This window comes from Callospermophilus lateralis, chromosome 5 (genome assembly GCF_048772815.1).
Source record: "Callospermophilus lateralis isolate mCalLat2 chromosome 5, mCalLat2.hap1, whole genome shotgun sequence".
In the NCBI taxonomy this organism is placed as follows: Eukaryota; Metazoa; Chordata; class Mammalia; order Rodentia; family Sciuridae; genus Callospermophilus; species Callospermophilus lateralis.
In genome coordinates, this window is record NC_135309.1 from 73,904,783 (window position 1) to 73,931,343 (window position 26,561).

General features: G+C 40.5%; 1 protein-coding gene, 1 non-coding gene and 1 pseudogene across 7 annotated transcripts in view; 2 read left to right on the forward strand and 1 right to left on the reverse strand.

Annotated features, from left to right (window-relative positions):
* Positions 1 to 2,774: 2,774 nt before the first annotated feature.
* The window catches only part of Sil1 (SIL1 nucleotide exchange factor), a 262,428-nt gene continuing 238,641 nt past the window's right edge, over positions 2,775 to 26,561 (forward strand). For 2 of the 6 annotated variants that reach the window (XM_076855990.1, XM_076855994.1), the window contains exon 1: positions 2,775 to 2,932. Coding sequence is in view for 2 of the 6 variants with exons in the window: in XM_076855989.1 (XP_076712104.1) it covers positions 10,326 to 10,345 (20 nt within the window). In the remaining 4 variants the exon portion in view is untranslated. Of the gene's footprint in view, positions 2,933 to 10,322; positions 10,346 to 22,835; positions 22,932 to 26,561 lie in introns of those variants that run through there. The other 4 variants (XM_076855989.1, XM_076855995.1, XM_076855992.1 and 1 more) reach the window with 3 other exon arrangements.
* On the reverse strand, positions 15,579 to 15,647 carry Trnaa-ugc (transfer RNA alanine (anticodon UGC)). Its single transcript has one exon. It is a non-coding gene; the product is annotated as a tRNA-Ala (tRNA).
* On the forward strand, positions 23,725 to 24,558 carry LOC143400001 (protein CBFA2T1 pseudogene; annotated as a pseudogene).

Sequence of the window (26,561 nt, forward strand, 5' to 3'; positions counted from 1 at the left end):
GAAATTTGGGATTTCAAACTTCCCACTTGTTGGGACTACTACTTCCCAACAAGTAGTCCTCTTTGCTTGGAGCCATGTAAATAGAAGCTGTCTGCTTAGGCCCAAAGTTGCACATTGGCTTCAGCAGCTGAGGAGTCTTGAGCTTAGAGCCAGTACCATTGAGAACTTGGTTCTCATCCAGGGCTTTTCATAGTTCTATGAGGCTGCTATAACAAAATATCTTGGACTGGGTAACTTATAAACAACAGAAATTCACTGCTCACAGTTTCAGAAGTTGTGAAGTCCAAGATCAAGGTGCTAACAGAGTCAGTGTCTGGTGAGTGCTTGCTCTCTGCTTCAAAGATGGTGCCTTCTTGCTGTGGCTTCACCTAGCACTTCTACTGTAAGAACACTAATCCTGTTCTCCAAAAGCTCATTTCTGAATATTATTACATTGGGCATTAGGTTCTGATGTTCAAATTCTGGGGGAATACCAATATTCAGACAATAGCCTGACGTTTTTCAAGGCTTGGAGACGGGGGAGGTCACTGAATATGCCCCTTCACATACCTGAGGTAGTTAGATCTGTTGCGAAGATGAATCCAGGTCCCTGTGAATACTGGCAGGTCAGTGTTCAGCTGGACTCCTGTCTAGGCCCAAGAATATGTGCTAAGATTTGAGCATATTCTAGTTTTAAGGATGTTACTCTTGTAGCACTTTATTAGTATTTTTTTAAAATAACTTGTGCAAGACTCAGTTGTAATTTATATGTTCATTCTGTAATTTATTACTCATGCAATAGATATTTGTTCAACATTTATTACCTGTCCTCATGATACAGATAGTCCCTGACTTACAATGGTTCAATTTATGATTTTTTGACTTTATGATGATGCAAAAATGATACACATTCAGTAGAATGTGTACTTTGAATTTTGATCTTTTCCCAAGCTAGCAATATTTAGTAAGACATTCCCTCAAGATGCTGACTAGTGGCAGCTAACCACAATTCTGTCAGCTGTGCAATCAGGAGGTTAAACAGCTTCTACACTGTACTGTGTTGATAAGCTATAATATTTGATAGGTTTGGTGTATTAAATGAGTTTTTTCTTTTAATTTTTTTAAAGTTGTTGATGGATCTTTATTTTATTCATTTATTTATATGTGGTGCTGAGACTTAAATCCAGTGACTCACACATGTGAGATAAGTGCTCTCTACCACTGAGCCACAACTCCAGCCCAAATGAGTTTTTTTTAAATATTTTTTTTTAAGTTGTAGTTGGACACAGTATATTTAATTTATTTATTTTTATGTGGTGCTGAGGATTGAACCCAGAGCCTCTCACGAGCTAGGCGAGGGCTCTACCGCTGAGCCCAGCCCCAGGTCCTAAATGAGTTTCTGACTTACAATATTTTCATCTTGCTATGGATTTATTAGGATGTAATCCCATTCCAAGTCAGGACTGTGTGAGGCAGTGGCATAAGCTACAATTATTCTTGGGCCCCACTTCTCTCAATAGTCACTTGGGTGCACTACAGGAAAGTTGGGCTGTTCTATGACCTTTCCTACCCGGTACCCTGGGAAGTGTTTAATCTAGACCTTTCTTGCTATTTTTTTTTCCAAAAATTTTTAGCTATAGATGGACACAATACTCTTATTTTATTTTTATGAAGTGCTGAGGCTCGAACCCAATTCCTCCCACATGATAGGCAAGTGCCCTACCATTGAGCTACAACCATAGCCCCTAGACCTTTCTTATAAACTGGTACTACCCCTCAACTATTTCCCAGGACTTGTTCTCCACCCCCAGGTTACTAACTAAGGTTTGCTCAGTGTTTGTGAAGTCAATTTCCCACCTGCTTAAAGTAAACATCAAGAAGGTAAGTTGACAGCTGGAAGCTCACACAATATATGGAGAAGGGAAAGGAACTCCAGAGATATTTGATTATTGGCTCTTGGTGAACACCTACCATTTGGATTATTTGGCAGATATTTAGATGCTCCTTTTCTCTTCTCACAAATAACTAGGAATCATTCACTAATCACTGTGTCTGGGCTGTGAAGGTAGCAGAGTACTCTATTTCGCTAGTCAGGCTTAGCATGTCTTGGCAAGAAGAAGGTCTACCAGGAGGTATAGTGAAAATAGAATAGGATTTAAGAGGCACCTAAATCTAGCTTGAATTCCCGGTTCTACCACCTCCTGACTGTATAACTTTATACATTCTTGCAGTCTCTCCATTTATAAAAAGGGAATGGCAGTTTCCATCTTAGGAAATTATGAGAAGTAAATGTATGTGGAACACCTGGCACATACAAGACAGTTATACAGCAGGATTAGAACTGCAGGTGACCTCTTATTTTTAAAATAACTGATAGTTTTAAAAAATTTACACAATACGCAATTATATGAAGCGGGTGATTTACAGGTGGTCTTATTCTGTATGAATTTCCAAAGGACTATTTATTGCTTGACATTCGATTTTGGTTACTGAGTCTTAACAGCTTGATTTATTTTAATCTTCCACCCCCTCCGGTTTCTTTCTGAGGATCCTCCTGCTAAGAGGAAATCAGGCTGTTAAGAAATCAAGAAATTTCGAACTTCTAGCTTGGAAGCAAAACCAGGCCTGTGGGTCTCTCTTTAAGACTTCTCTCATCCTGGCGGAGGGACATTAAAAAAAAGAAGTTCCGGAATCCGCGTAGAAAGGCGATGGGGGCGGGCCTTAGCAAAAGACGGAGGAGGCGGGGCTCGCGATTCTGCGGAAGCGGGGCGAGGCGGCTGTCGGCGGTCCTGGTGGCTACAATTGGGCGAAGCTGGGAGCGACGTAAAAGCCGCGCGCTCACGGGTTCAGACGGTCGCTGCCGCATTTGCGCACGGGGAGCTGGTTGCCGCTGCGGCCGCCTGGAATTGTGGGGTTTGTGTCTGCCCCTCGGCTGCCGTGCTGGAAGCCGAAGGTAGGGGCGGTGAGGGCTGCCCGGCCTTGGAGCTGGGCGGGAGGGCTAAGGACGCTGTCCCGGTCTCCTCCCGCCAGTGGCCTCGGCTCCTTCCCTATAGTGTTTGGGGGCCCTAACACATTCCCCGCTAGCGTTTCCAAAACGAAATGTCCAAAAGGGTCCTAGAAATTCTAGCTGCGTTCTCTGCCTTTACCATAAAAAACGTCTCCAGTGACCCCTACAACACCAGGAGATGAGGCAGTGGGAGACCCAGTCTGGCTTTTGGCTCTGCATCTTAGTTTATTTGATCCCTATCCTCTTTGTCCCGGTCTCAGTTTTACTCATCTGTCCCAAAGAAAGGGTGGATTAGGTGTTGATCTCCAAGTATTGACATTTTGGTTTTTGACAGAGACCTCTGTGTGTCTTCACCCTGTGAAGTTGAGCCTTGTCAGCTTAGTATTTCTACTCTCCTATTGCGTGATTTCCTTGGTCCTGGCAGTTGGAAGATCTGTCTTTAACGTAGAGGTTACAGACTTTGGTGTGTTTGAAATCACCTAGGGAATTTGTGCATAATCCCTGTGTTTTACCTTAAGGCACTTTGGAAAAGATGGTTCATGGGCTTCTGTAGTCCCCATCTCAGGTGGTTCTCATTCAGGTGGTGCTGGAATCCTTGCTTTGAGAAACTCTGCTTCAAAAGCCAGGAGGATGAGCTGCTGGAATGAGCGTCAGGATGGGAAAGGCCAGGCATCAGGAAAGAAGGCCAAGAAGCCAGGAAGGGCTTCCTTTGCACTGGAAGAGCTGGAAGACTGATATCTTTAAAAAAAAAAAAAAAAAAAAAAAAAAAAAATATATATATATATATATATATATATACACACACACACACACATATATACACACGTATGACTCATCTCATGTAAGGTCACACACATATACACATATACACACACACACACACACACACACTTATATATCCATATTTGCTGAGAAGAAACTGCTGTGTTTACAGATAGTAACAGTGTTTGTTGTGACAGTGTGAAAGATGTTTTGTGTGTCTTTTTAGCTTTCCCTGAACCCCAGTTTTTTTCTTTTCCCATGGAAGCCTATCTGCACTTGGGGACTGGATAAGTTTAATGGAAGTCAGGGTGTACTGATATTAAGATTGATATTTGTGGGCTGGGGTTATAGCTCAGTGGTAGAGTGCTTGCCTGGCACTGGGTTTGATTCTCAGCATCACGTATAAATAAATAAAATAAAGGTCCATCAACAACTGAAAAATATTAAAAAAAGATTGATATTTGTGTAACATGGGTCAGAACTTGGTCTGTGGTTTCACTTGAGAACATGGCCTTTGGGTTTTTTTTTTTTTTTTTTTGGTAGGGAGTAGAGGGTGGAATCCAGAGCAATTCTACCACAGACCCACGGTCCCATATACTTTTTTTTGAAGATGGGCTTACTAAAGTTGTGAAGGTTGACTTTGAAATTGTGATCCTTTTGCTTCAGCATCCCAAGTAGATGAGATTACAGGCTACTCATCTTTGGACCTTTTTAAAAAAAAATTAAAAAAGGATTTTTTAAAAAGTTGTTGATGGACATTTATTTATTTATTTACGTATATGTGGTGCTGAGAATTGAACATGTTAGGTGAGCACTCTACCACTGAGCCACAACCCCAACCCTTGCTTTGGATTTTTAAAGATAGTTTTGCCACACCAGATTTATCTTAACTTTTTTTCAAATATTTAGTGAGTTTAATTTGCTAATTAATACATATACCGATGAAATTGGCAATAAAAAAGACTGTCCCCATTTTACAGATGATGGGAATGGGGAATGTGTTAGACATATGGCAAACCATGAATGAAAAATTGCTTGGTACTTTGATATCTGTTTTCTACCTCTTTCCGGCTGTTTTCTGAAGGCCAATTGTTAACTTGCTTCTCTTCTGGTGTCAACTTTGAGTACTGGTGTGTTTCATCAGCAGGAAAAAAGACTGAGTAAAGCTGAAAAGTAACAATGGATTTTATGATAACAAATACACCAGAACTTAATCCTCCAATGTTGCTCTCCTTTAGAGTGATGTGGGTTGTGAGGGTTAGAGGAGGGATCACCTAAGGGATAGGGCCATTTTCCGAAGTAGTAGCTCACCTCTGGAATTGTTTTCAGAGATATTTTTTGCTTTAAATTCCAAATGACATGGTTAAGCAATCTTGTCACCTGACTTGTCTTCAGATGAATTAACCATTTTTTTTTTTTTAGAAGTGGACATAACAGATTTCTGGAGTGTGGTGAACATGGGTTTTAGTTCTGAGTCTACCGCTTAGTAGCTATAAGACCTTGAGCAAGTTACTTCACCCTTTAGCAGCAGTTTTCTACTGCATAAAATGGGAATACTTAAAAAGACAGTTAAATGGGGCATTACATATGAAAACTCTTGGGATACAGGAATGCAATAAATGTTTGTTTCCTTCTCAAAGAATAAGGAGTTGCTATTAATTCAGAAGAACGTGACAGTCTCTAAAGGGAAGTTGTTATACCTTTTCTCAAATAGGTGGATTCTCTTTTGCATGTTTATAAATTAATACTCTGACCTGCTTATCCTGCCTCTTGCCTTTTTCTTCATTTTCTGTCTTTTTCTAAGTGAAGCTGTGTTGCAGAGGCTGTCTGCCAGTCTCTTGTGGAGTAAGCCTTTCTTTTTGGAGAGCTAATCCGGAACATTGTTACAATGCTAGCTCTTTGGTCATGTATTCCTGAGAATTTTTCTCTGGGGCCTCTACTGGTGCCCAGATCATGCTCTGTAGCACAGGCATCTCTAACTCCTGGATTTGGTGTCAATTTGGAGACCTGTCCTTGTGGAGCTAATCTTTTCTAAGTAAGGATGAATACTTTATCCTTCTCTGAGTTGGCATTAAGCTGCAAGCCTTAGTCTTGTACAGCAGAGAGCATCATATTTTAATTATATGTGGTTTAAAGAGAGGATGTCCTACCCTTTTCTTCATTTATTTTTACCAGGAGTTTCAGTACTATGTAGGGAAAGAGGCAAATAGTCTCATTCAGGTGAGACTTTGGGTAACCCCGGATTTCTAGCACCAAAAATAACTGAGTTTGGGACAAAAACCTTATCAAAGATTCTATCTGTTTAGATGCATGTGGAGACCTCATGGAGTATTCCTGGCTTGTGAGGAGTTTATAACTGGGTTCTCATTTATGCAGTTTTCTACCCTGGTTATAGGGAGAATCCAGCAGCAACAGAACATCGTTCAGCCCAGTCTTTTTTTTTTTTTTTTAATTAATTTTTATTGTAGGTTGTTCAAAACATTACATAGTTCTTGATATATCATATTTCACACTTTGATTCAAGTGGGATATGCGCTCCCATTTTTACCCCATATACAGACTGCAGAATCACATCATTTGCACAACAATTGATTTACATATTGCCATTCTGGTGTCTGTTGTATTCTGCTGCCTTTCCTATCCTCTACTATCCCCCCTCCCCCCTCCCCTCCCCTCTTCTCTCTCTACCCCCTCTACTGTAATTCATTTCTCCCCCTTATATTTTTCCTCCTTTCCCCTCACTTCCTCTTGTATGTAATTTTGTATACCCCTGAGGGTCTCCTTCCATTTACATGCAATTTCCCTTCTCTCTCCCTTTCCCTCCCACCTCTCATCCCTGTTTAATGTTAATCTTCTTCTCATGCTCTTTGTCCCTACTCTGTTCTTAGCTACTCTCCTTATATCAAAGAAGACATTTGGCATTTGTTTTTAAGGGATTGGCTGGCTTCACTTAGCATAATCTGCTCTAATGCCATCCATTTCCCTCCAAATTCTATGATTTTGTCATTTCTTAATGCAGAGTAATACTCCATTGTGTATAAATGCCACATTTTTTTTATCCATTCGTCTATTGAAGGGCATCTAGGTTGGTTCCACAGTCTTGCTATTGTGAATTGTGCTGCTATGAACATGGATGTAGCAGTGTCCCTATAGTGTGCTCTTTTTAGGTCTTTAGGGAATAGACCGAGTAGGGGAATAGCTGGATCAAATGGTGGTTCCATTCCGAGCTTTCCAAGAAATCTCCATACTGCTTTCCAAATTGGCCGCACCAATTTGCAGTCCCACCAGCAATGTACAAGAGTACCCTTTTCCCCACATCCTCGCCAGCACTTGTTGCTGTTTGACTTCCTAATGGCTGCCAATCTTACTGGAGTGAGATGGTATCTTAGGGTGGTTTTGATTTGCATTTCTCTGACTGCTAGAGATGGTGAGCATTTTTTCATATACTTGTTGATTGATTGTATGTCCTCCTCTGAGAAATTTCTGTTCAGGTCCTTGGCCCATTTGTTGATTGGGTTATTCGTTATCTCATTGTCTAATTTTTTTAGTTCTTTGTATATTCTGGATATTAGGGCTCTGTCTGAAGTGTGAGGAGTAAAGATTTGTTCCCAGGACGTAGGCTCCCTATTTACCTCTCTTATTGTTTCTTTTGCTGAGAAAAAACTTTTTAGTTTGAGTAAGTCCCATTTGTTGATTCTAGTTATTAACTGTTGTGCTATGGGTGTCCTATTGAGGAATTTGGAGCCCGACCCCACAGTATGTAGATCATAGCCAACTTTTTCTTCTATCAGACGCCATGTCTCTGATTTGATATCAAGTTCCTTGATCCACTTTGAGTTAACTTTTGTGCTTGGCGAGAGAAAGGGATTCAGTTTCATTTTGTTGCAAATGGATTTCCAGTTTTCCCAACACCATTTGTTGAAGATGCTATCCTCCTTCCATTGCATGCTTTTAGCCCCTTTATCGAATATAAGATAGTTGTAGTTTTGTGGATTGGTTTCTGTGTCCTCTATTCTGTACCATTCTTGTAGTTCCTTCGGGTTCCACCAGGAAACTCATAGACAAGGATATGATCCTGCTGGTTGACTGGCTGTGTCTGTCCTTATTCTCCTAATATTGCCCTTGGACTTGGTGATAAAAAGGAAGTGGCATAGACAATGGACAAGTAACATTCTATTCCAAAATCTTGGGGTTCCGGGGGAAAGAGCTCTGTGCATATATCTGGGCAATTGGAAAATACCAGTCTTATCTCAGGAATGCTGCTGAAGTGCTTTGAGTCCTTCATGACATCCACCAGGTTTCTTGGTGATCTCATTTGTGAAATGGGAATGCCTTCATTGATATTTTCCATGGGAAAGGTGAACAATTCCAGGATAGAGGGATTGCCCAGATGTGAGACTTTCTGTGCCTGTACCAGGGAAGTCCAGGGAAAACTGAGACAAATTGGTCATCCTATCCATGACCATTATACAAATTAATGAACTTGATCACTATGTACTATTGGATCAATCCTTTTGAGCTCATCTAAGCAAGTGTTTCCTTTTTCAATTTTTTAGTTGTAAATGGACATAATGCCTTTATTTGTTTATTTGTATGTGGTGCTGAGGATTGAACCCAGTGCCTCACACATCCTAGGGCAAACGCTGTATCACTAATAACCTCAGCCCCTAATCAAGTGTTTCTTAAGCTTTTGCTCATTATCATTTTTTCAGACCCCCCCCCACCCCGCAATTGCCTATCCCTCCATGAAATTTTACTACCAAAGATATGCTGTGTATTTGTTTGTGTATTGTGGCCCTTTTGATGGCCACTCACTATTATGATATCTAATATTTTTTTCTACCAAGAATCAATTTTTACTATCTTCATTATGATATCCTTTATTATTTCTCTAACATAATCGTCAAGGCCTTTTTTTCACCTAGAAATAACTCTCATTGTAAGCTTTTTCAGTGCTTCAAATAGCAAACTAGTGAAAGCAGAGGAATGTTTTCTATACTTTTTAACCTACCTTATATGACAGTTGGTATTATTCCTCATTTTATAGATGAAGAAACAGATTTAGTGACATTAAGTGATTTGTCAAGGGGAAAAAGCTTGCTGCAGGGCTGGGGTTGTGGCTCGGCGGTATGTGCGAGGTCCTGGGTTCGATCGTCACATAAAAAAATAAATAAAATAAAGATATTGTGCTCAACTACAACAACAACAACAAAAAGCTTACTGCAGTCAGAATTTAAACCTAGCTATGGCTCCAGAGTTCTTTCCATTGCATGGTGTACCACTCCATGAGTGCTCCTATATTTCCACCCTGTAAAATTGCATCATTAGCAGGATATTTGACCACTTCGCTCACTTTTCTTTTTTCTTTCTTTCTTTCTTTCTTTTTTTTTTTTTTTTGGTACTAGGGATTGAACACACAGGCACTTAACCACTGAGTTACATTCCCTTTTTTATTTTTTGAGACAAAATTTCGCTAGGAGGCTGGCTTTGAACCTGTGATTCTCTTGCCTCAGCCTTCCAAACTGCTGGATTACAGGCATGCGCCACTACACCCAGCTCACTCACTTTTCTTGAGGCCCTAGTAGGTGCCAGACCCTGTGGAAGATGTTGGGAGAGACTAATTCAAAAGAGAATCCCTGATGTTGAAGAGATGACTGTGTTTTCAAGAGTGGAGATACCTTGGGGCTAGTGCCTTTGTCACCCTTTGCTGTCTGGGTCTTTTTGTTAGATGGCTAGTGTAGCTAAGGGTTGTCATGGAAAGGATTAAGCTGCTTGCCTTTAGGAGTGTCAAAGCTGTGAGTTTTCCTCTGCTTGTTCCATTTTCCAACTTGCTGAGTTGTTTGTAATCACTGAGTACGTTTTCTACAGGGTAAAACCAAAAAGGTCTGGTAAACTTAGCTTTTGGATGTTTGTGATTATTTGTATGTGTCTTATTGTGTATTATGTGTATTATTAAGAGTGACACTTATGCTTTGCATATTGATGTTCCTAATAATTCAAAATAGAAGTTTTCTCTTTCTGGAGTTATTCTTTAAACACTAAATCTGTGAAGGGAGTCAGAGAAGAAATGAAATGAGAGTGGAGGGGTGAGAGATGATTTTTACTCTTCAAAGAGGCTGGAATTGCTCTCAGTTGAACTGAGGGGCACTGTACTTTTTTTTTTTTTCCTGAGGTGCTGGGGATTGAACTCAGTGCCTCGTGTATGCTAGGCAAGTGCTCTACCACTGAGCCAAAACCTAGGCCCAAGGAGGGGTATGTTTCTGAGGCTGCTTGATGGCCCTATTGTGACTGAGAAGTTCTTGATTATGCCTTTTTAAAAATATCTTTTTTTTTTTTATGTGGTGCTGAGGTTCGAATCCAGTGCTTCACATGTGCTAGGCAAGCACTCTACCACTTGAGCCACAACCCCAGTTCCTTGATTATGCCTTTTAATTACCACTTATTATCATTACAGGCAGAGAGCTATCAGCATTCGGTGAACTGATCTCCACATATAGACACTTTTCTCTCCACAAATAATTTGCCCCTTCTGTCTTGTGAGGGGAAATAATGATAGAAACTGGAAGAAGAATCTGAGATGCATACAAAAAAATTCTGGTAAGGAAGACTGATGCCAGTGGATTTTTTTTTTCCGGGGTGGGGGTCCTGGGGTTTGAACTCAGGGGTGCTCTACCACTGAGTTATATCCTCAGCCCTTTTTATTTTATTTTTTATTTTTTTTAGTATTCTAAATTTTTCTTTTTTAAATTAATTTTTAAATTTATATATGACGGCAAAATGCATTGCATTTCTTATTACACATATAGAGCACAACTTTTCATATCTCTGGTTGTGTACAAAGTATATTCACACCAATTTGTGTCTTCATACATGTACTTTGGATAATAATGTGCATCACATTCCACCATCATTTCTAACCCCATGCCTCTTCCCTTCCCTTCCCAGCCCCCTTTTTATTTTGAAATAAGAGTCTCACTAGGCTGCTGAGGTTGTCCTTGAACCTGCTATCCTCCTGTCTCAGCCTTCTGAGTTGCTGGGATTACAGGCATGGAACACTGTATCTGGCTTTCCAGTGAACTTTTAAGTTTTTTATTTTGGAGGTGGGGGTACTGAGCCACATCCCAAGCCTTTAAAAAAATATTTTATTTAGAGACAGGGTTTCATCGAATTGCTTAGGGCCTTGCTAAGTTAATAGGCTATCTTTGAACTTGCGATCCTCCTGCCTCAGCCTCCCAAGCCTCTGGGATTTCAGGCTTGTGCTGTGACCTGGCCTCCAGTGAACTTTTAAACAGATTTTTTTTTTTTCTTTTAAACTTTGGGGACAGTCTCATGCTTAAATGTTTCTAATTTCTGTGAGGCTCCCAAGGCGGCAGCAGCTGTTTGACCAAGTCCTAGAAAATGAGCAGGCTTTAGTCCAATAGAAGTAACAAAGTAGGACAATCAAAGCATGACCAATCATGCTTCAAGTCCAGTGGGTAGTAGGTATTGGAAGCTTTAGGCGCAGCTTTTCAGCAAGGTATTTAAGGTTGACTTCATGCTTACTACCTTCCCAGTCTCATACTCGTGGGGAGTTGGTTTTGACTGTATTTATGAAGTGAAGTCTCCATCCTCAGGCCCAGCTGCTACAAGGTGCTTTGTGGCTGGAAGAGATCATCATAGAAGTCTTTATTCCTTCCAAACATTAGAACTGGGTATGGTTCTGCACCAAGGAATGGCTGTTTATAATTTTTTGAGTGAAAAGTCAGGAGAATACCCTTATAAGTTGTTCACTGCCTCAGTTTTGCATTTGATGGATTATTATTATTATTTTTTTTTAAAAGAGAGAGAGAGAGAATTTTAATATTTTTTTTTTAGTTTTCGGCGGACACAACATCTTTGTATGTGGTGCTGAGGATCGAACCTGGGCTGCACGCATGCCAGGCGAGCGCACTGCTGTTTGAGCCACATCCCCAGCCCGGATTATTATTTTTTTAACTGATGTCAAAACTAAGTCACTAAGAAGTGAAGGGCACCCATATTAGTGAGACTTTATTGTTAGAGTTAGATACAAGATAGGGGCTCACAGAAGATGGTTGTAAAAGTTGTTAGAATTGTTTAAAGTGATGTAAAGAAACAAGATGCTTTTGCAGCTAGAAATCACTAGGGGAATGCTGGATGCAGTGGTGCAAGTTTGTAATCCCAGCTACTTGGCAGGGTTGAAATAGGAGGATTGCAACAATGTTTGAGGCTAGCCTGGGCAATTTAGTGAGTCTTTGTCTTAAAAAAAAAAAAAAAAAAAAAAAAAGGGCTGGGGATGTAGGTCAGTGTTATAACACCTCTGGGTTCAATCCCTAGTAATGGAGTGGCAGGGTGGGCTCCCGTGGAGGCATCTCCAGGGTAGGCAGGGCAGCCCTGCTTTCCTATTTTCAAGATGCAAAACTTATGTTGAAGTGTCTTTCTTTTATTTTTCTTTCTTTTTTTTTTAAATTTTTTTTAGTTGTAGATAGACACAATACCTTTATTTATTTTTATGTGGTGTTGGGGATTGAACCCAGTGCCTCATGTGTGCTAGGCAAGTGCTCTACCACTCTGAAGTGTCTTTCTTTTTGCTCTTACCTCAGGGGATTTGATGTCTTTTAAAACATTAGAAACAAAGAAATAATACTCAGGCCAAATAACTGTGTTTTTTTGTAAAAAAAAAAAAATGGGGCCATATGTACAAGTGGATCTTATCTGGTGACTCAAGCAAACCTTGAATACATCTCTAAAGAAAAAGAATGAATATATGTCAGCCCGGTTTAAAAACACTTTGGAGCCAAACTCACTTGGGTTCATCTCTTGCTAACTACTTTCTAGCTCTCAGATTATAAGGCTTATTTTCTCTGAGCCTTAATTTCATGATTTAGAGAACAGGAATACCTATTTTTGTACCTGTCTTAAGAATTAATTGAGAGAATATATGTGGAAAGTGCTTCCTCTAGCACAATGTAAGTGCTTGCTGTTATCAGTAGTGAATAGCATGGAACATTGTAGCTTTCCTGTCATCTTCTACTTGGGTCAGTTCTTACCTTGCCTGGGTTCTCTCTAAGGGGTATGTAAGCTAGCAGGCTCTGTTTCCTGGATAGTGACTGATATGAGGGTTTTATTGGAACAGGGATGGCTGGTTCAGAGCCTGCATGGGACCCTCTGATACTGAATAATTCTCCTTGTCTCTCTTTTCTGTTCTTTAGCCAGTTGGAAAACACTTGGATCATTAGGGGAACTTTCACTTCTGTTCCAGATTTCCTCTGATTTGTATGCCCATTTCTGGTTCTTGTGCAAGATCAGGGAAGCACACATATACTGAAATGGGTTTTATGTGAAATTTGACTTTCTCTTTAAGAGAAACTGGTGCAGTGGGAATGGGGGTGGGGAAAAAGTCCCTGAAGCCTATCCCATTACACTAATCTTAAACTGAGTTTTTACAAATCTGAGCACCATAACTATAGTCTTTACATATACCTTATTCCTTTGAATGAAACAAAAATGTAGAAGTTCATTATTTTGTGGGAATGCCAGTCTGATTTGGTAAAAAGTAGGAATTAGAGTGTTTTCAAAGAAATACCATTGTCTTATTAATTTTTTATAAGCTCTTTAATATATTTCTTGGTCTTATTACTTCTGTGCTGTGTTTGTAGTCACTTTTTCCTATTTCCCACTTCAGATTCCTCTAGGACAGTGTATATAAACTGCCAGGTCTTCCTATATTCAGTGCTGAATACTCTTAGGCTTGGAAGACTTCTTTGGTACCCACTAGTTCCTGAGCTACATCCCCAGCCCTTTTTATTTTGAGAGTCTTTGTCTTAAAAAAAAAAAAATAGGGCTGGGGATGTAGGTCAGTTGCTAAGACTGTCCTCAAACTTGCAATCCTTCTGCCTCAGTCTCCCGAGTCACTGGGATTATAGGTTTGTTCCAGTGCTCAGCTTGAATACATTTTAAAAGTGTCAGATTATCTTGGTGTTCCAAAGCCTATAGCAGCATGTCCCTTTTCTGCCACTTTAATTATATTCTGTATTGTTACTCACGTGTCCCCTTTATTCCTGATAACTGTTACATGTGGTCCTCTTAAGCGTGCTTCATGTTTGTGTCTCTGCCAGTTCTTTTGCCCACAGGATTCTCATCTTGGACCCTACTTTTTGCCACATCTACCTTCTTGAGTGAACCTTGATACCTCCCATGTCTCTATAGTAACACCTTGATTATAGAATTCATCACACTGTATTCTGGTTAGTTGTCTTCTATTATATGAGCAGCTCAAGGACATGGGCTATGTTTTATTATGGGTTCCCTAGCATAAAGTAGGGTATAATATAGATACCATAAATTCATGAAAAAATGAGAAATGGAAGTATTCCTTGATCCCCAGCCATAGTGAATTTAGCATGAGAGCCCTTCATATTGGAAGCAATTGAATGCCTTAGAATATATCTTATGCTCTTAACTAGATTAGAAGTTCTTGGAAGACAGAGATGGCATACCTCATTGGGTACCCATTCCCTGGCACAGTTCTTGGCATGGAGAGGGTGTTTGGTAAGTGCTTGTAAATGCAAGAGTCCTGCTATTTGGTTAGCTTATGTACCTGCCAGTTTTTCAGCCTCCTCTGTCACTCACTGGCCTGTGGGTCTCTAACTCAGATGTTTTCAGGGCTAAGTGGTGAACATAGAGTGTAAAGTAATAGGAAATGGTAGACCTGTGTCAAACTTAAGTGCTCAGTTGCTTCATGGGGGGCATCTGTTACTACACCTGTCATTGTCCTGAGTGAACATGGCTCTAGTGGCCTCGTAATTTCTTATTACAAGAGAAGCCAAAAATCTAGATTTTTGTGAGATACTCAGGGATAACCAAAGCATGTTTATGGCCCAGATTAGACCTATAGACTACCCATTTGCAACCTAGAATTTTACATATTTGAGTTCCTTGTGGAAGATAAAGAGATATAACCTGAAAGTTTTTGAGGGAGTTTTGATCTAAGGACTGTGCTTCATTCTATTCTCCCTTGTTTTTCACTGGTCTGTGAAAAGTGACTTTTTGTCCCTAGAAAGATGGGGAACCTAGGATTTCTGTGCATTTTATCCTTCTTCCTAGTCTCTGCTGAGGTAGGTTTGGTGGTTGTTACTGTTTCTGGTTACTCACAGCAACGTGGTGGTCAGATTGATATAGCATAAGCTTCCAAAGATCATTCCTGTTAATATCTCTGAGACGGAGCTCTGGGTGAACAAATGCAACTGAAAGGGCAATATATTATATAAAATTACCATCCAAATGTGGCCAGCCAGAGGTTATAGCAGTATAATAACTAGAAGGGAGTCTGTACCTCCACAGAACCTTTTGCAGGGTGATATCTTATCCTTTGGCTCTCTTATTCTTTTCTTAGTCCCAAAGTGCCCCCAGCAGTGCTTATTTGCTTGGCCTTACCTTCCAGGTCTGAGAGCATTGTCACCAGTGGAATTCCCATCTGAGTCAGAAACTAGCCAGCTAGAGTATCTCTGGAAGAACATATGAGAAACTGAAAACAGACTTTCTCTGGTGAGAGGTTTGGGAAGAAATGGGGGATGAGGGAGACTGATTTTTCACTGATGTACCTTTTCAAATTTGAACCATGATTATTATTATTATTTTGATTCTGAGGATTGAACCCAGGGCTTCACACACGCTGTATTTTATTTAGAGACAGGGTCTCACAGAGTTGCTTCGTGCCTTGCCATTGCTGAGGCTGGCTTTGAACTTTGCAATTCTATTGTCTCAGCCTCCTGAGCCATTGGGATTATAGGTGTGTGCCACTGCACCCTGATTATTATTATTATTATTTTTATGGTACTGGGGATTGAACCCAGGGCCTTGTGCATGCAAAGCAAACACTCTACCAACTGAGCTATGTCCCCAGCCCTCATTATTATTTTTTTAACATACTTGTACTGATCTGTGTATGGTCTCCTCTTTGGATTTCACTGTGTCCTCATTTTACTCCTCTGAGGTGTTAGTTTCTCTGTAAATACCTTCCCTCAGTCACTAGATTGCTTCTCAGAGGTGACAGCTTTGCCTCTCCATTTCCATGAAGAATCTAAGGGTTTCTTGCCAGGGGTCTTTGGAATAATTATCAGCCCTAACATACATTCAAACAGTTTCACTGTTTTCAAACTATACTGTTTACAAAGGGCTTTCAAATACAGTATTTTTTTTAAATTTATTTTTTAGTTGTAGTTGGACCCAATACCTTTATTTATTTATTTATTTTTATGTGGTGCTGAGGATCAAACCCAGGGCCTTGCGTGTGCTAGGTGAGCGGTCTACCACTGAGCCATAATCCCAGCCCCATAAAATATAGTGTTTTATCTTATCCTTACAACATCTCTATTTTATATTAATAAATCAAGGGTTGAAGAGTCTAAATGACTCTCTTAGGATCATACAGATAGCCGGGGTAGGGTTGTGACTAATCAAGGTAGCCTTACCTCATATTCTTGCTCCTTCCTCTTAATTCTTTTGGCAGGAAGGTAGTCTTTTCTGTTTGATTTTTTTTTTTTTTTTTTAAATTTCTGGGTTTTAGAGAGGTTTTAGTGGGAATAGAAATGGAGCTCCGATGTTGTCTCTTTTCTCTTTTGGGTTGAGCCCACCACTTTTCGGTACTCTAAATTACATAGGCCTATCTTCTCTGGAAAAACAACAAAAACAAACCGAGGGATCAATAATAGGTTTCTCTGTTTTCTAGATGGGCTAAAGCTAACGCTCCATTGGGCAATATCTTTTAAGGGAGTTTGAATTAACAATCTGGTTTCCTATTCTTTGCTGAGAATTATTGCTGCTATTAGGCAGAGGGCTTTGTTTCCAGGTTTCAAATCTTTTTAGCAAAGAAGTAAGTGTGGAATAGAATTGGAAGGACTCATGTAGTCCTTGGATATAATTTAATGCTCTATGTCCCAGAGAGTAAACATTGTAAAGTGTGCAAGATGGGTTTGGATTAATATCCTGACAACATATGGCTTGGCATGTAGGGCATTCCTTAGAGACCCTCTTCACCACACACAGCCTACCTTTGCTGGGTGGCCCCTTCCCATAGGTCTTCCCAGCAGCTGTTGTGCACCTGGGTGGATTATCAGCTTCCCTAGGTTTAAAAAGATTTTTTTTTTTTTTTTTAGACTGGTGAAAGTTCTCGTTACAGGATACAGACAACCTTGTGAGACAATGTGTTTTAGTCCTACTTGGTTTTCCCTGAGTTTGTCCAGGGTATTCACCTCTCAGAGGAGCACAAGCTGAGTCTCATTCCTATTACTTAGAGTATAACATTGAAAATTGCTGGGATTATGGCTCAGTGGTAGAGTGCTTGCCTGGCATTTGTGAGGCAGTGGGTTCAATCCTTAGCACCACATAAAAATAAATAAGATAAAGGTATTATGTCTATCTACAACTAAAAAATATTAAAAAAAAAGAAAAAAAAAGAAAATCACTCTCCCCTTTATAACTCTGCTGTCCCTGAGGTCAAGGGTATAGAAGGTCTCTGAAAACTTCAGGGAAGCAGTGGCACCATGGAGTGAAGGCTCATTTGCTTCTCAAGACTAGGCAGAAAGTTAAGACTTTTTACCTTTGCAATGTGTACTTGAATCAGAATTTAGAAGTCTTTAAGGAGCAGTCTGTGCATTACTGACACATCTCTGAGTTGGGGAGGCTCTTTTTCAATCTCTGAAGAAAACTTGAGCATGTAGAGGTTGTATTCCATTCTTTCCTTTCCCACTCCTGACCTGTGCTGTGCCAGAGAGAGCTATAGAGAAATATACTAGCTGTTGGCTTACTCAGGGCCTTCAGGTGGGCAGTTTTCTAGCCCTGGAAATGCAGCTGGTTTACCCAGATTTAAGTTCCAGGAGATTTCTCAGAAACTAGAATTAATAAGAACCCATCAAGGCATACTTCCAGTTAACTAACTCACTCTAAGGACCATGACTACCAAGATGATTGTGTGGATGGGAAAGAACATTCTGTCCTGTACAGAAGAGGCTAGGTGGGAAGCCATCTTATCAAGGCAAATATGGTGGAAAAGTTTTGGGTATTAGCATCATCTGCACTCAAATTTAAGTACTAGCTGTGAGATTTCAGAAGCTTATTTAACCTCTCTGTTCCTGTTTCTTCCTTCAGAAGCTAATTTAGCCTCTCTATACCTATTGCCTCCTGGGTTTTCAGATATAGTGATAATAATACATCTAATATATGTAAGCACTCAATAAATGTTTTGCTCTACTTGTTTGTCTCTTTTTTTCCTTTTCCTCTTCTCTCTATATTATCCTTCTAGGGCTGTATCTTTAACCTGACCAGAATATCCTTGTCATTCTGTAAGGGAACTAGGTATTGGAGATGCTAATTTTTATTTTCTAGGTTCCTCTGTATGTATTTTTTGCAGAATATGATTCCCCCCAACTTTTTTTTTTTTTTTTTTTTGGTAGTATTAGGGATTCAACCCAGGGGTTCTTTACCACTAAGTCACACTCCCTTCCACTTTACTTTTTCAGAGAATGTCTTGCTAAATTGTCAAGACTGGTCCAAACTTGCAATCCTCCTACCTCAGCCTCCCAAGTTGCTAGGTTTATAGGCATGTCACCATGCCTGGATAGACCACAGTCCTTCTTCTATCCCAGATAACAGATTCTAGCTCTCATCAGTGAATCCCAAGCTAGGGAGTCTTTCTGGTTTCCATTCAGTTTATAGTTATTTACTGAGCCAAGTCTTGTTTATTCATGGGAATATGGTGGTGAATGAGACAGATGTGGTTTCTGACTTTAGTAACTCCTCTCTCAAACCCTATCCTCAGATATGTTATTTCTGTGGGTGACTGGACTTGTTCATTCTGTGCTGCTTCATGTTAATTTCCTTCTCAGAGAGCAATCTTCTCCCTAGACCTAGGGGACAGTGCCTCTTTGTGCTGCATGGGCCTTGCCTTCTGGCTTGCCTGCTCCCAAATGATGAGAGCAGCAAGCTGAGGATGAAGGAGAAAGCTCTTAGGGCCACTACTGCCTCGGCTACACATGTCCCAAGAGCCTGTGCTTGGCACTCCTGAATATTCCTTTTCTCCTTGCACACAGATTATAGTGTTTGCTAGTAATTTAAATTCAAATAACCTTCTGCCCCCTCTCTGCCTTTAAAAACAACAACAACAACAACAACAACAAAAAAAACCTGTGTATTATAGGGTAGAGAACAAAGCAGGGCAGCCCTGGTCTCCTGGCAGGGTTTGTTTTATCATAACGTGTTTTTTTATGTAGCCTCACTGTGGGTTGCTTTTACTTTAATAGGGCTAACATGTAATTCAGGTATATTGATTGATATTCTGCAGTAATAGAATCATGTCTTTCTCAATCTTGTTTGTCATAAATAGTGGAACAGGTAGATTCAGGGGCTGGAGGTGTCCTGACTTGTGCTTTGGGTTCCACATTTCATTTTGGCCCCTGCTGGGCTCTGTATAAAGGAGTCCCTGTACCAGGATGATGATTTCTCAGCTTCAAAATAGGGGCCTAAGATAGCTTTCTGTTCCCTGTTCCTGTGCCTATTGCCAATTTTGCTGGCATTTGCCAAGAGATGTGTGTGGGGAAGAAGGCAGAATGGCTCTCTGGGAACTATTTATTTGAAAATTCCCAATGGAGAAATACATTTTCCTTTCCTCCTCCTCTTTCAGTGGTGTGTGACATTGTGATTTGGTACTGCTTGTACCTCTGCATACTGAGACCTGTGTATGACTCCTTCAGCCCTGTTGGAGTTTTCAACAATAAATTATTTGTTAATTGGTGTTTCCTCAAAATCCTGTCACCTTCCTGGGAGGGTGGGGAAATGTGCTAACAATTAGGGACCTAGTGGAGCCTGTTTCTGTCACTGAGATCATCAAAGGCATGGTGGGTAAGCCCAGATGAACCACATATCCTACTGCTGCTGGGACCGGGCATTTGTTGCAGTTGAATTTAGTGTTAAGAGTCACGCTAGAAGCTTGGTTGGAAAGGAGAAAACACTGTATAATTATTGCTTATGAACCAGTTAAACCTATCAGCCAACAGATGTCAAGTGCAGGAAAAAAGCATAATAATGTTATTATAATGGCATAATAGTTATCATTATAATAATCATCTGGCATAGTTTTTGATAAGAGGCAGATCCTGAAATGAGTGTAGGGGGAAGGGTTAACCCTGAACTGTAGCACAATGAATGGGTGCTATGCTTTGCATAGATGCTGGTATTTCAAGTATGGAGGTGCTACCCTCTCTACATAGCTAAAAGAGCTATGGAGCTGGTATTATCTACCGTGTAGGTGCTTTCTTTCTGATGGTATGATGGAGCACACCATCTGTCAGTTCAAGGTGCTCAGACTGCAGGATTATCATACCAGTGTCCAAAGACTTCTGAGAAAGGTAGAGACTTCATTTCTGTGGGCTCATTTAGAATTTCTAGGAAATTCAGTCTTATCCCTCTGTGAACTGTGATTTGTGTACCTAGGAAGTGATAGTTCATGTCAGTTACATCCATTTGTATGAGAGAAGAGGTAGGAGAAAAGAGGTTTTGGATTCAGGGAGACCTGGGTTTGACAACTGGCTGGCCATTTGATAACTATTGAAGAAGTTGCTTAACCTAGCTGAGCATCAGCTACCTGTGCACGTGCTCATCCATTTCTTGTTTGCTTTTAACTGACCTATCTTTAAAGTACCTGTCACTAGGCTCAGCATTATGTGATGCTCAGTAAATTCTTTTGCTTCTCCTCATCCTGCCTCCACTGCCTATTCTAAAGAATAGAAGGGCATGGAGAAGGTCCTCTTGCTTCTGTAGGGGAGAATTTTGGCCTCAATTAGAGCTTTAAGTGAACTTCTTCAGGTACTGATGTTGTTTCTGTGAGCCATGATCTGTAGACCTCCTCTGAAGCTGCCTCACCAGGGGAGACTTTGATATTTAATATTTGGGTACATCTCTTCTTTATCCAAGGAGTAAAAAAAAGAGGATTTAAAATCTCTTCAGGGAGCAGTACACCTACTTCTGTCTCAGACCCCTGTGGCCTCCTTCCCCTTTATCCTTTGGGTGGGTCATTTGGGAGCAATGTGTACCTTGGGGATCATTCATTCCTTGCATGGGCGGCTGGTTGTTTGGCTCTGTGTCTTTACTGGGTAAGTTTTGTGTTTCTTACTAGGCCTTTGCTGTGGACTTTTATTTTGGAAGCCTGGCATACTCAGACAAGGTGATATCTTTTTAAACTATTTTTGGCAGTTGGCCAGCTTGTCACTATGGCTACCACCTGCCAGAAGAATGACTGGACATAGAAAGTAACTTCTGTGAGAATTTTGGGAAAGAGGAAGGGAGAAGGGGAAAGAATAATTTGGCTTAAGGTCACATAGGGAGAACAGCTTCTCAAAGTAGAACCATTTGATTTGGACAGAGCTTCATTTCCTTTCTCTCTGAAACTTTGTTCTTCCGATCAACAAATGTATATAGAACAGCTGTTACATTCCAGATACTATGCTAGGCCCTGAAATACAGTCAATACTAAGTCGTCTTTTCCTTCTTACAGTGCATTGATGAATATAGACATTAATAAAATTATAATCATGCACATGAATAAAATTACAATTATAGTAAGTGTATTAAAATAAAGGAATGAAGTACCATGAGAATATTTGTTAGGGATTTGACTTGGTCCTGGGGCCAAGAGGATATCAACAAGACTTCCTGGAGGAAGTAATGTTTGAGTTAAATTGTGAAGAACAAGCAAATATTTATTGAGCAAGATGACATAAGATTGAAGAGTGTTTCAGCTCTGCAAAGGCTCCAGGGGCTCAGTGGGAGTGGAGATCTCTAAGAGGAACTGAAACTATTGGAGCATAGAGAATGAGAGAAGATAGGTTGCAAGATGAGGTTGGGGGGGATTGGCGGGGCAGGCCTGGTCAACCAGGGCAAGGCATTTTGTATTTACCTGGGGAACAGGGATATCTTTAAAGGGTTGTTTGTGGTTTAGGTGGTGGGATAATTGAATTTGCATCATGGTCAACTCTCTTGGATAGTACATTGGGTGGATTTTAATGAGGGAGTAAGAATGAAGATCAGAAAAGGAACATTTCTGTAATTACTTGTCAGCTAAATGATCTTCAGACTAAAGACTGAAGGTGCTACCTTTGAAAGTAGCACCTTTTGCTTCCTGATTCAAGTTCTCTCTCAGTGCCCATATTCAGGATACTGTTGGGGCTACCTGGCTACTCAGCAGACATAGTGGCCTAGGCTGCCAGCTTTTGGCATCTTTCCACCTGCCTAGAAAAAGGACTGGAGGTTTCATGCCTGTCACTTGTTCACATCTGACAGCTCCAGAATCCTTTGTAACTTGCTGTGTTGCAGTTCCTCTGTTGGCTGTCATTATTGCATAGGAGTTGCCCCTTTCACCTTGGACCCCTTTAGCCACTGACATTGACAACTCCCTGAGATACAGTGTGTCAGGTTAGCAAACCTAGCACCTGTGGTTTGTGTAACATTTCTGGTTCTGGTTATTATAGCTGTGTACATGTTCTCTCTTGGCAGTAGCCCATGTCTGAAGGGATAGAAATTAGCTACAGTTGTTTTTCCCAATGTGTAGCCAGGAAGATTGAGGTACAGGAGGGGCCTATGATATAAAGAAAACTAGGTTGACGTCACATGCTGCCAAACAGCTGCAAGATGGGTGGTTCAAACCCTAGACCAGTGACCTTGCCCACTTCCCCTTTCATTTACTCATCTGGAAGGCTGTGCTGCACAGGCTTGCACAGTGGTTAGGAGTATGGCCCTTGGACTTGAGTTGACTAGTTATAATCTCAGCCTCACCACTTTTAAGTTGTATGATATAGTTAAGTTACTCTATTTCTCTTACACATAGTTTCTCAGCTCTAGATGGGGAATAATGATAATACCATGGTCTGAGTATTTGTGTCCCTCCTAAATTCACATGTTGGAACCCAGCTTCCAAGGTGATGGTATTAAGAGGTAGGGCCTTTGGGAGGTGATAAGGTGATAAGGCTCTGTCTTATGAATGGGATTAGTGCCTTTATAAAAGAACCTGATGGAGCTTCTTTGCTCTTTTTGTCTTAAGGACATAGTAAGAAGGTGTCATCCATGAATCCAAGAGCCCTCACCAGACACTGGATCAGTTGGCACTTTGATCTTAGATTTCCTGGCTTCTAGAATTGTGAGCAATAATTTTTTGTTATTTATAAATTACTCAGTCTAAGGTGTTTTGTTATAGCAGCCCAAACAGATTAAGAAATTGGTATTGAGAATTGTGATGTTTGGGACTTGGTCAGCTAGTTGGGAAATGTTCAGTGCAGAAATTCAAATACAAGAAAAGGTACAGATTTCCACAGGAAGGTGTTGAGTTTGGTTCTAAACTTAACTGTCAATGGGATATCTAGGTAGAGTTGTTAAGCAAGTAATGAGATCTCCTGCAAGAGGGAGTCCTTCCTTGGAAGAATTTGTTCCATGAGATGTAAAAATTTAAAGATTTGTGTGATTGGAGGAGAAACCAGAATATATGTTGCATAAGATGTGATGGTCTGTAATAGGAACCAGAAGGATGAAGCCAGTTCAGAAGATGAGGAAGGAAACCTAGAGATGATGAGAAGAATGATGCCATTGGCAAAAGGAATAAGAAATGACTAAAGCAATCACAGGATGTGAAGATGCAATCTAGCCTGATTCTTCCAACCATGCCACTGCCCCTGACTATTCAAGGAGCTCTAAGAAACAGCTCATTTACACCAAAAACATTAACTAGTGGCATAAGCCATTTGTCTGCAACCTTGGATGGTGCTGCCTTGCTGCTCAGTGGCTTTGGCAATAGGCCTTCCTCTTCTCTGATTATCAACAGCTGCCCTCAGCCTATGGTAACTAGCAAGCTGAAACAGTTCCTTACCACCCTGTAGCAGTTTGTGCTTTGTAGCAGATTAGAGAAAGAGGCAACACCCTTGAGCTAGGACTGATGAACTCTGACAATTGAAGAATTTCATTCCAAACTGCTAACTTCCCACTACAACCTTTTGTCATCCCATTTTTGAAAGCCAACCTGCTTCTGTTGCAGTGTGAGCTCCTACACTGCACAAGGCTGGCCAAATAGAACCCTGCCAAGTACCTTGCCCAGCATGAACAGCTGGATGCCAGTACTGTCTCCCCTGTTGATTCAGAGCTGCTTGATTGAGGAAAGGAAAACATGAAGAGGTGAAATCCAGATGGAACCAAAGAAAATGGCTTTGACAGAGAGCCTTTGCACTAGAACATCCAAGGAAGCAACCATACATTATTAGCCCAGGCCAGCAGTACAGTCCAAATAAGAGCTTATCCTACCAGCTAAATGGCCTGTCTCATCCCACCTCACCCCACCCCACCACCACCACCTTAGCATTACTGTTTAGTTGATATGGCTATTGCCCACCACTACAGGGACTCCTCTAGACAGTCCAGCCACAGGAACTTCAGGGACAGAAATACACCAATGGGGTTGCATGGCAGATCTCAAGAAAAAATGATTTATCGCAGACTAACTGACAGATGAGCAGAACAATGGGCAGAATGGGAACATCCTGATCATCTGTTCAACAGCACAATGGACATAATATAAAAAGAAGGTGATTACTCACTGTATTAAGGTGATGTCAAGAAGTGGTCCAGGAAGAATTGAGTTCCAGGTCAAGTGGTACAGTAATGCCTAGGACTTGAAAAAGAACATCAGCAGTAGCAGCAATCACTACAGGCAGCAGAGTCCTGTGAACCCAGACCTGGTTACATTAGGTATCTTTGCTTCAGATGACCATCTTGAATAGTTATTTCTTTTTTTTTTTAATTCTTTTTGTAATTGTGTATGGACAGAATGCCTTCATTTTATTTGTTTATTTTTATGTGGTACTGAGGATCAAACCTACTACCTCACACATGCTAAGCAAGTGCTTTGCTACTGACTATCGTCCCAGCCCTGAATAGTTATTTCTTATGCTGTTGTTGTTATTATTATTATTATTTGGTACTGAGGATTGAACTCAGGGGAATTTGACCACTGAGCTGCATCCCTAGCCCAATTTTGTAAATTATTTAGAGACAGGGTCTCACTGAGTTGCTTAGGATCTTGCTAAATTGCAGAGGCTGGCTTTGAACTCGAAATCCTCCTGTCTCAACCTCCCGAGCTGCTGGGCTTACAGGTGTGTACTACCATGCCTGGCTGTTAGTAATACTATTTTTTATCATGATTTTTAAAATAAAGGATGCCCAGGGAACTGAAATACTTACATATCCTTAAAGAGAGAGAGAGAGAGAGGGGTGTATCAAGATGTAGGATGCCGTAATAACGAATACTTAAAATATGGAAGCAACTTGTGAACTGAGTAATGGGTGGAGGCTGGAGTTTGGAGGTGCATTGCCACGAGAGGAACTTTAAGGGTGATTCTATTGGGGGCTTAGGAGAAGAGAAGAGCTGTAGAGATAATTTTGATTTTCTTGGAGATTACCTAAGACAAACATTGATAGAAATGTGGATGGTAGTGTTATCAGAATCTTAGGCCAGAGGCCTGACTCTGTGAGTGCCAGTAAACCTGATCCCTTCCTCCCTGCCTGCCTTGACATCTTCTTTCCTATATTCTCTTTTTGCCTTCTGTGTTCTGGCCACAGTGAACCTCTTTTCTGCTCCTTGAATAGAGAGTCTTTGTTCCAACTGTACCTTCTTCTTGGGATACTTTTCTTTCATCTTAATTGGCTTCTTATTCATTTACATTTCAGATCCATTATTATTTATAAGAAGGGCCTTCCCTTTCATCTAGCATAAAGTGATTACTTAAGTTATGATCATAACATAACTATTTGTCTTTGTCCATTTTTTGTTGCTATAACAAAATGCCTGAGACTAGGTAGTTTGTAAAGAATAGAAGTTTTATTTGGCTTATGGTTTTGGAGTCTGGGAAGTCTAAGAACATGGTGCTAGCATCTGCTTGGCTTCTGATGAGGTCCCCACGCTACCTCAACTCATGGCATAAGGTATAAGGGCACACAAGCAAGTAGACTTGTACAGAGAAGAGGGGGCAAAGGGAGCCATCACCTCTCAATACCATTACAGTGGGGACCAAGTTTCAACATGAGTTTTGCTGGAACAAATCATATACAAACCATCACTATCTGATATTTTTCTTGTTTGATTGCTCCTTGTTGACTGTGTTTTTCCTCTACTTGAGTATAAGTTCCATGAGCATAGGTAATCTGTCTCTCCTGTATATAGTTGTATTCCTAGTGCTAGGAACAGTACTTGGCATATAGTAGATGATTAAACATTTGTTGAATGAATGAGCTTGTGAATGAGAATGTGTTCTTTATTACTTAGAACTTGGGTGCACAGGTGTTCATATTCATATTGCTTTGTTTCTTAAGTAAATGTAATCAAAATGATTTTCTTTCCTGTTCATTATTTATTAAGTGCTCTCCCCCAGCCCCACCCCTCTAGTAATTGGGAAATTCTGAGGAGAGGCTGTTTTTCCCTTGCTTCATTTTATGTAGCTCTTTTTCTTCTTGGCATTTTGTTATTGGAAAGAGGAGTTTGTAGTTGCTGGGCTTTAAGCATTGATTTTTAGGTTTTCTGTTATAAGGAGGCAAGTTTTAATGCATTTGCTTGGAATAAAACAAACACAAAAGCTCACCAGGACATGGCAAATTTATCTCACTTTGTTTTTCTACCAACAGTTTTTGCAATACTATCAAAGTTCTTATACAAGGTCATTAGCCAAGAATTGACAAATTGACAATGGCCAGATGGAAACAAATTCACAAAATGTAAGTGGGTGGCAAG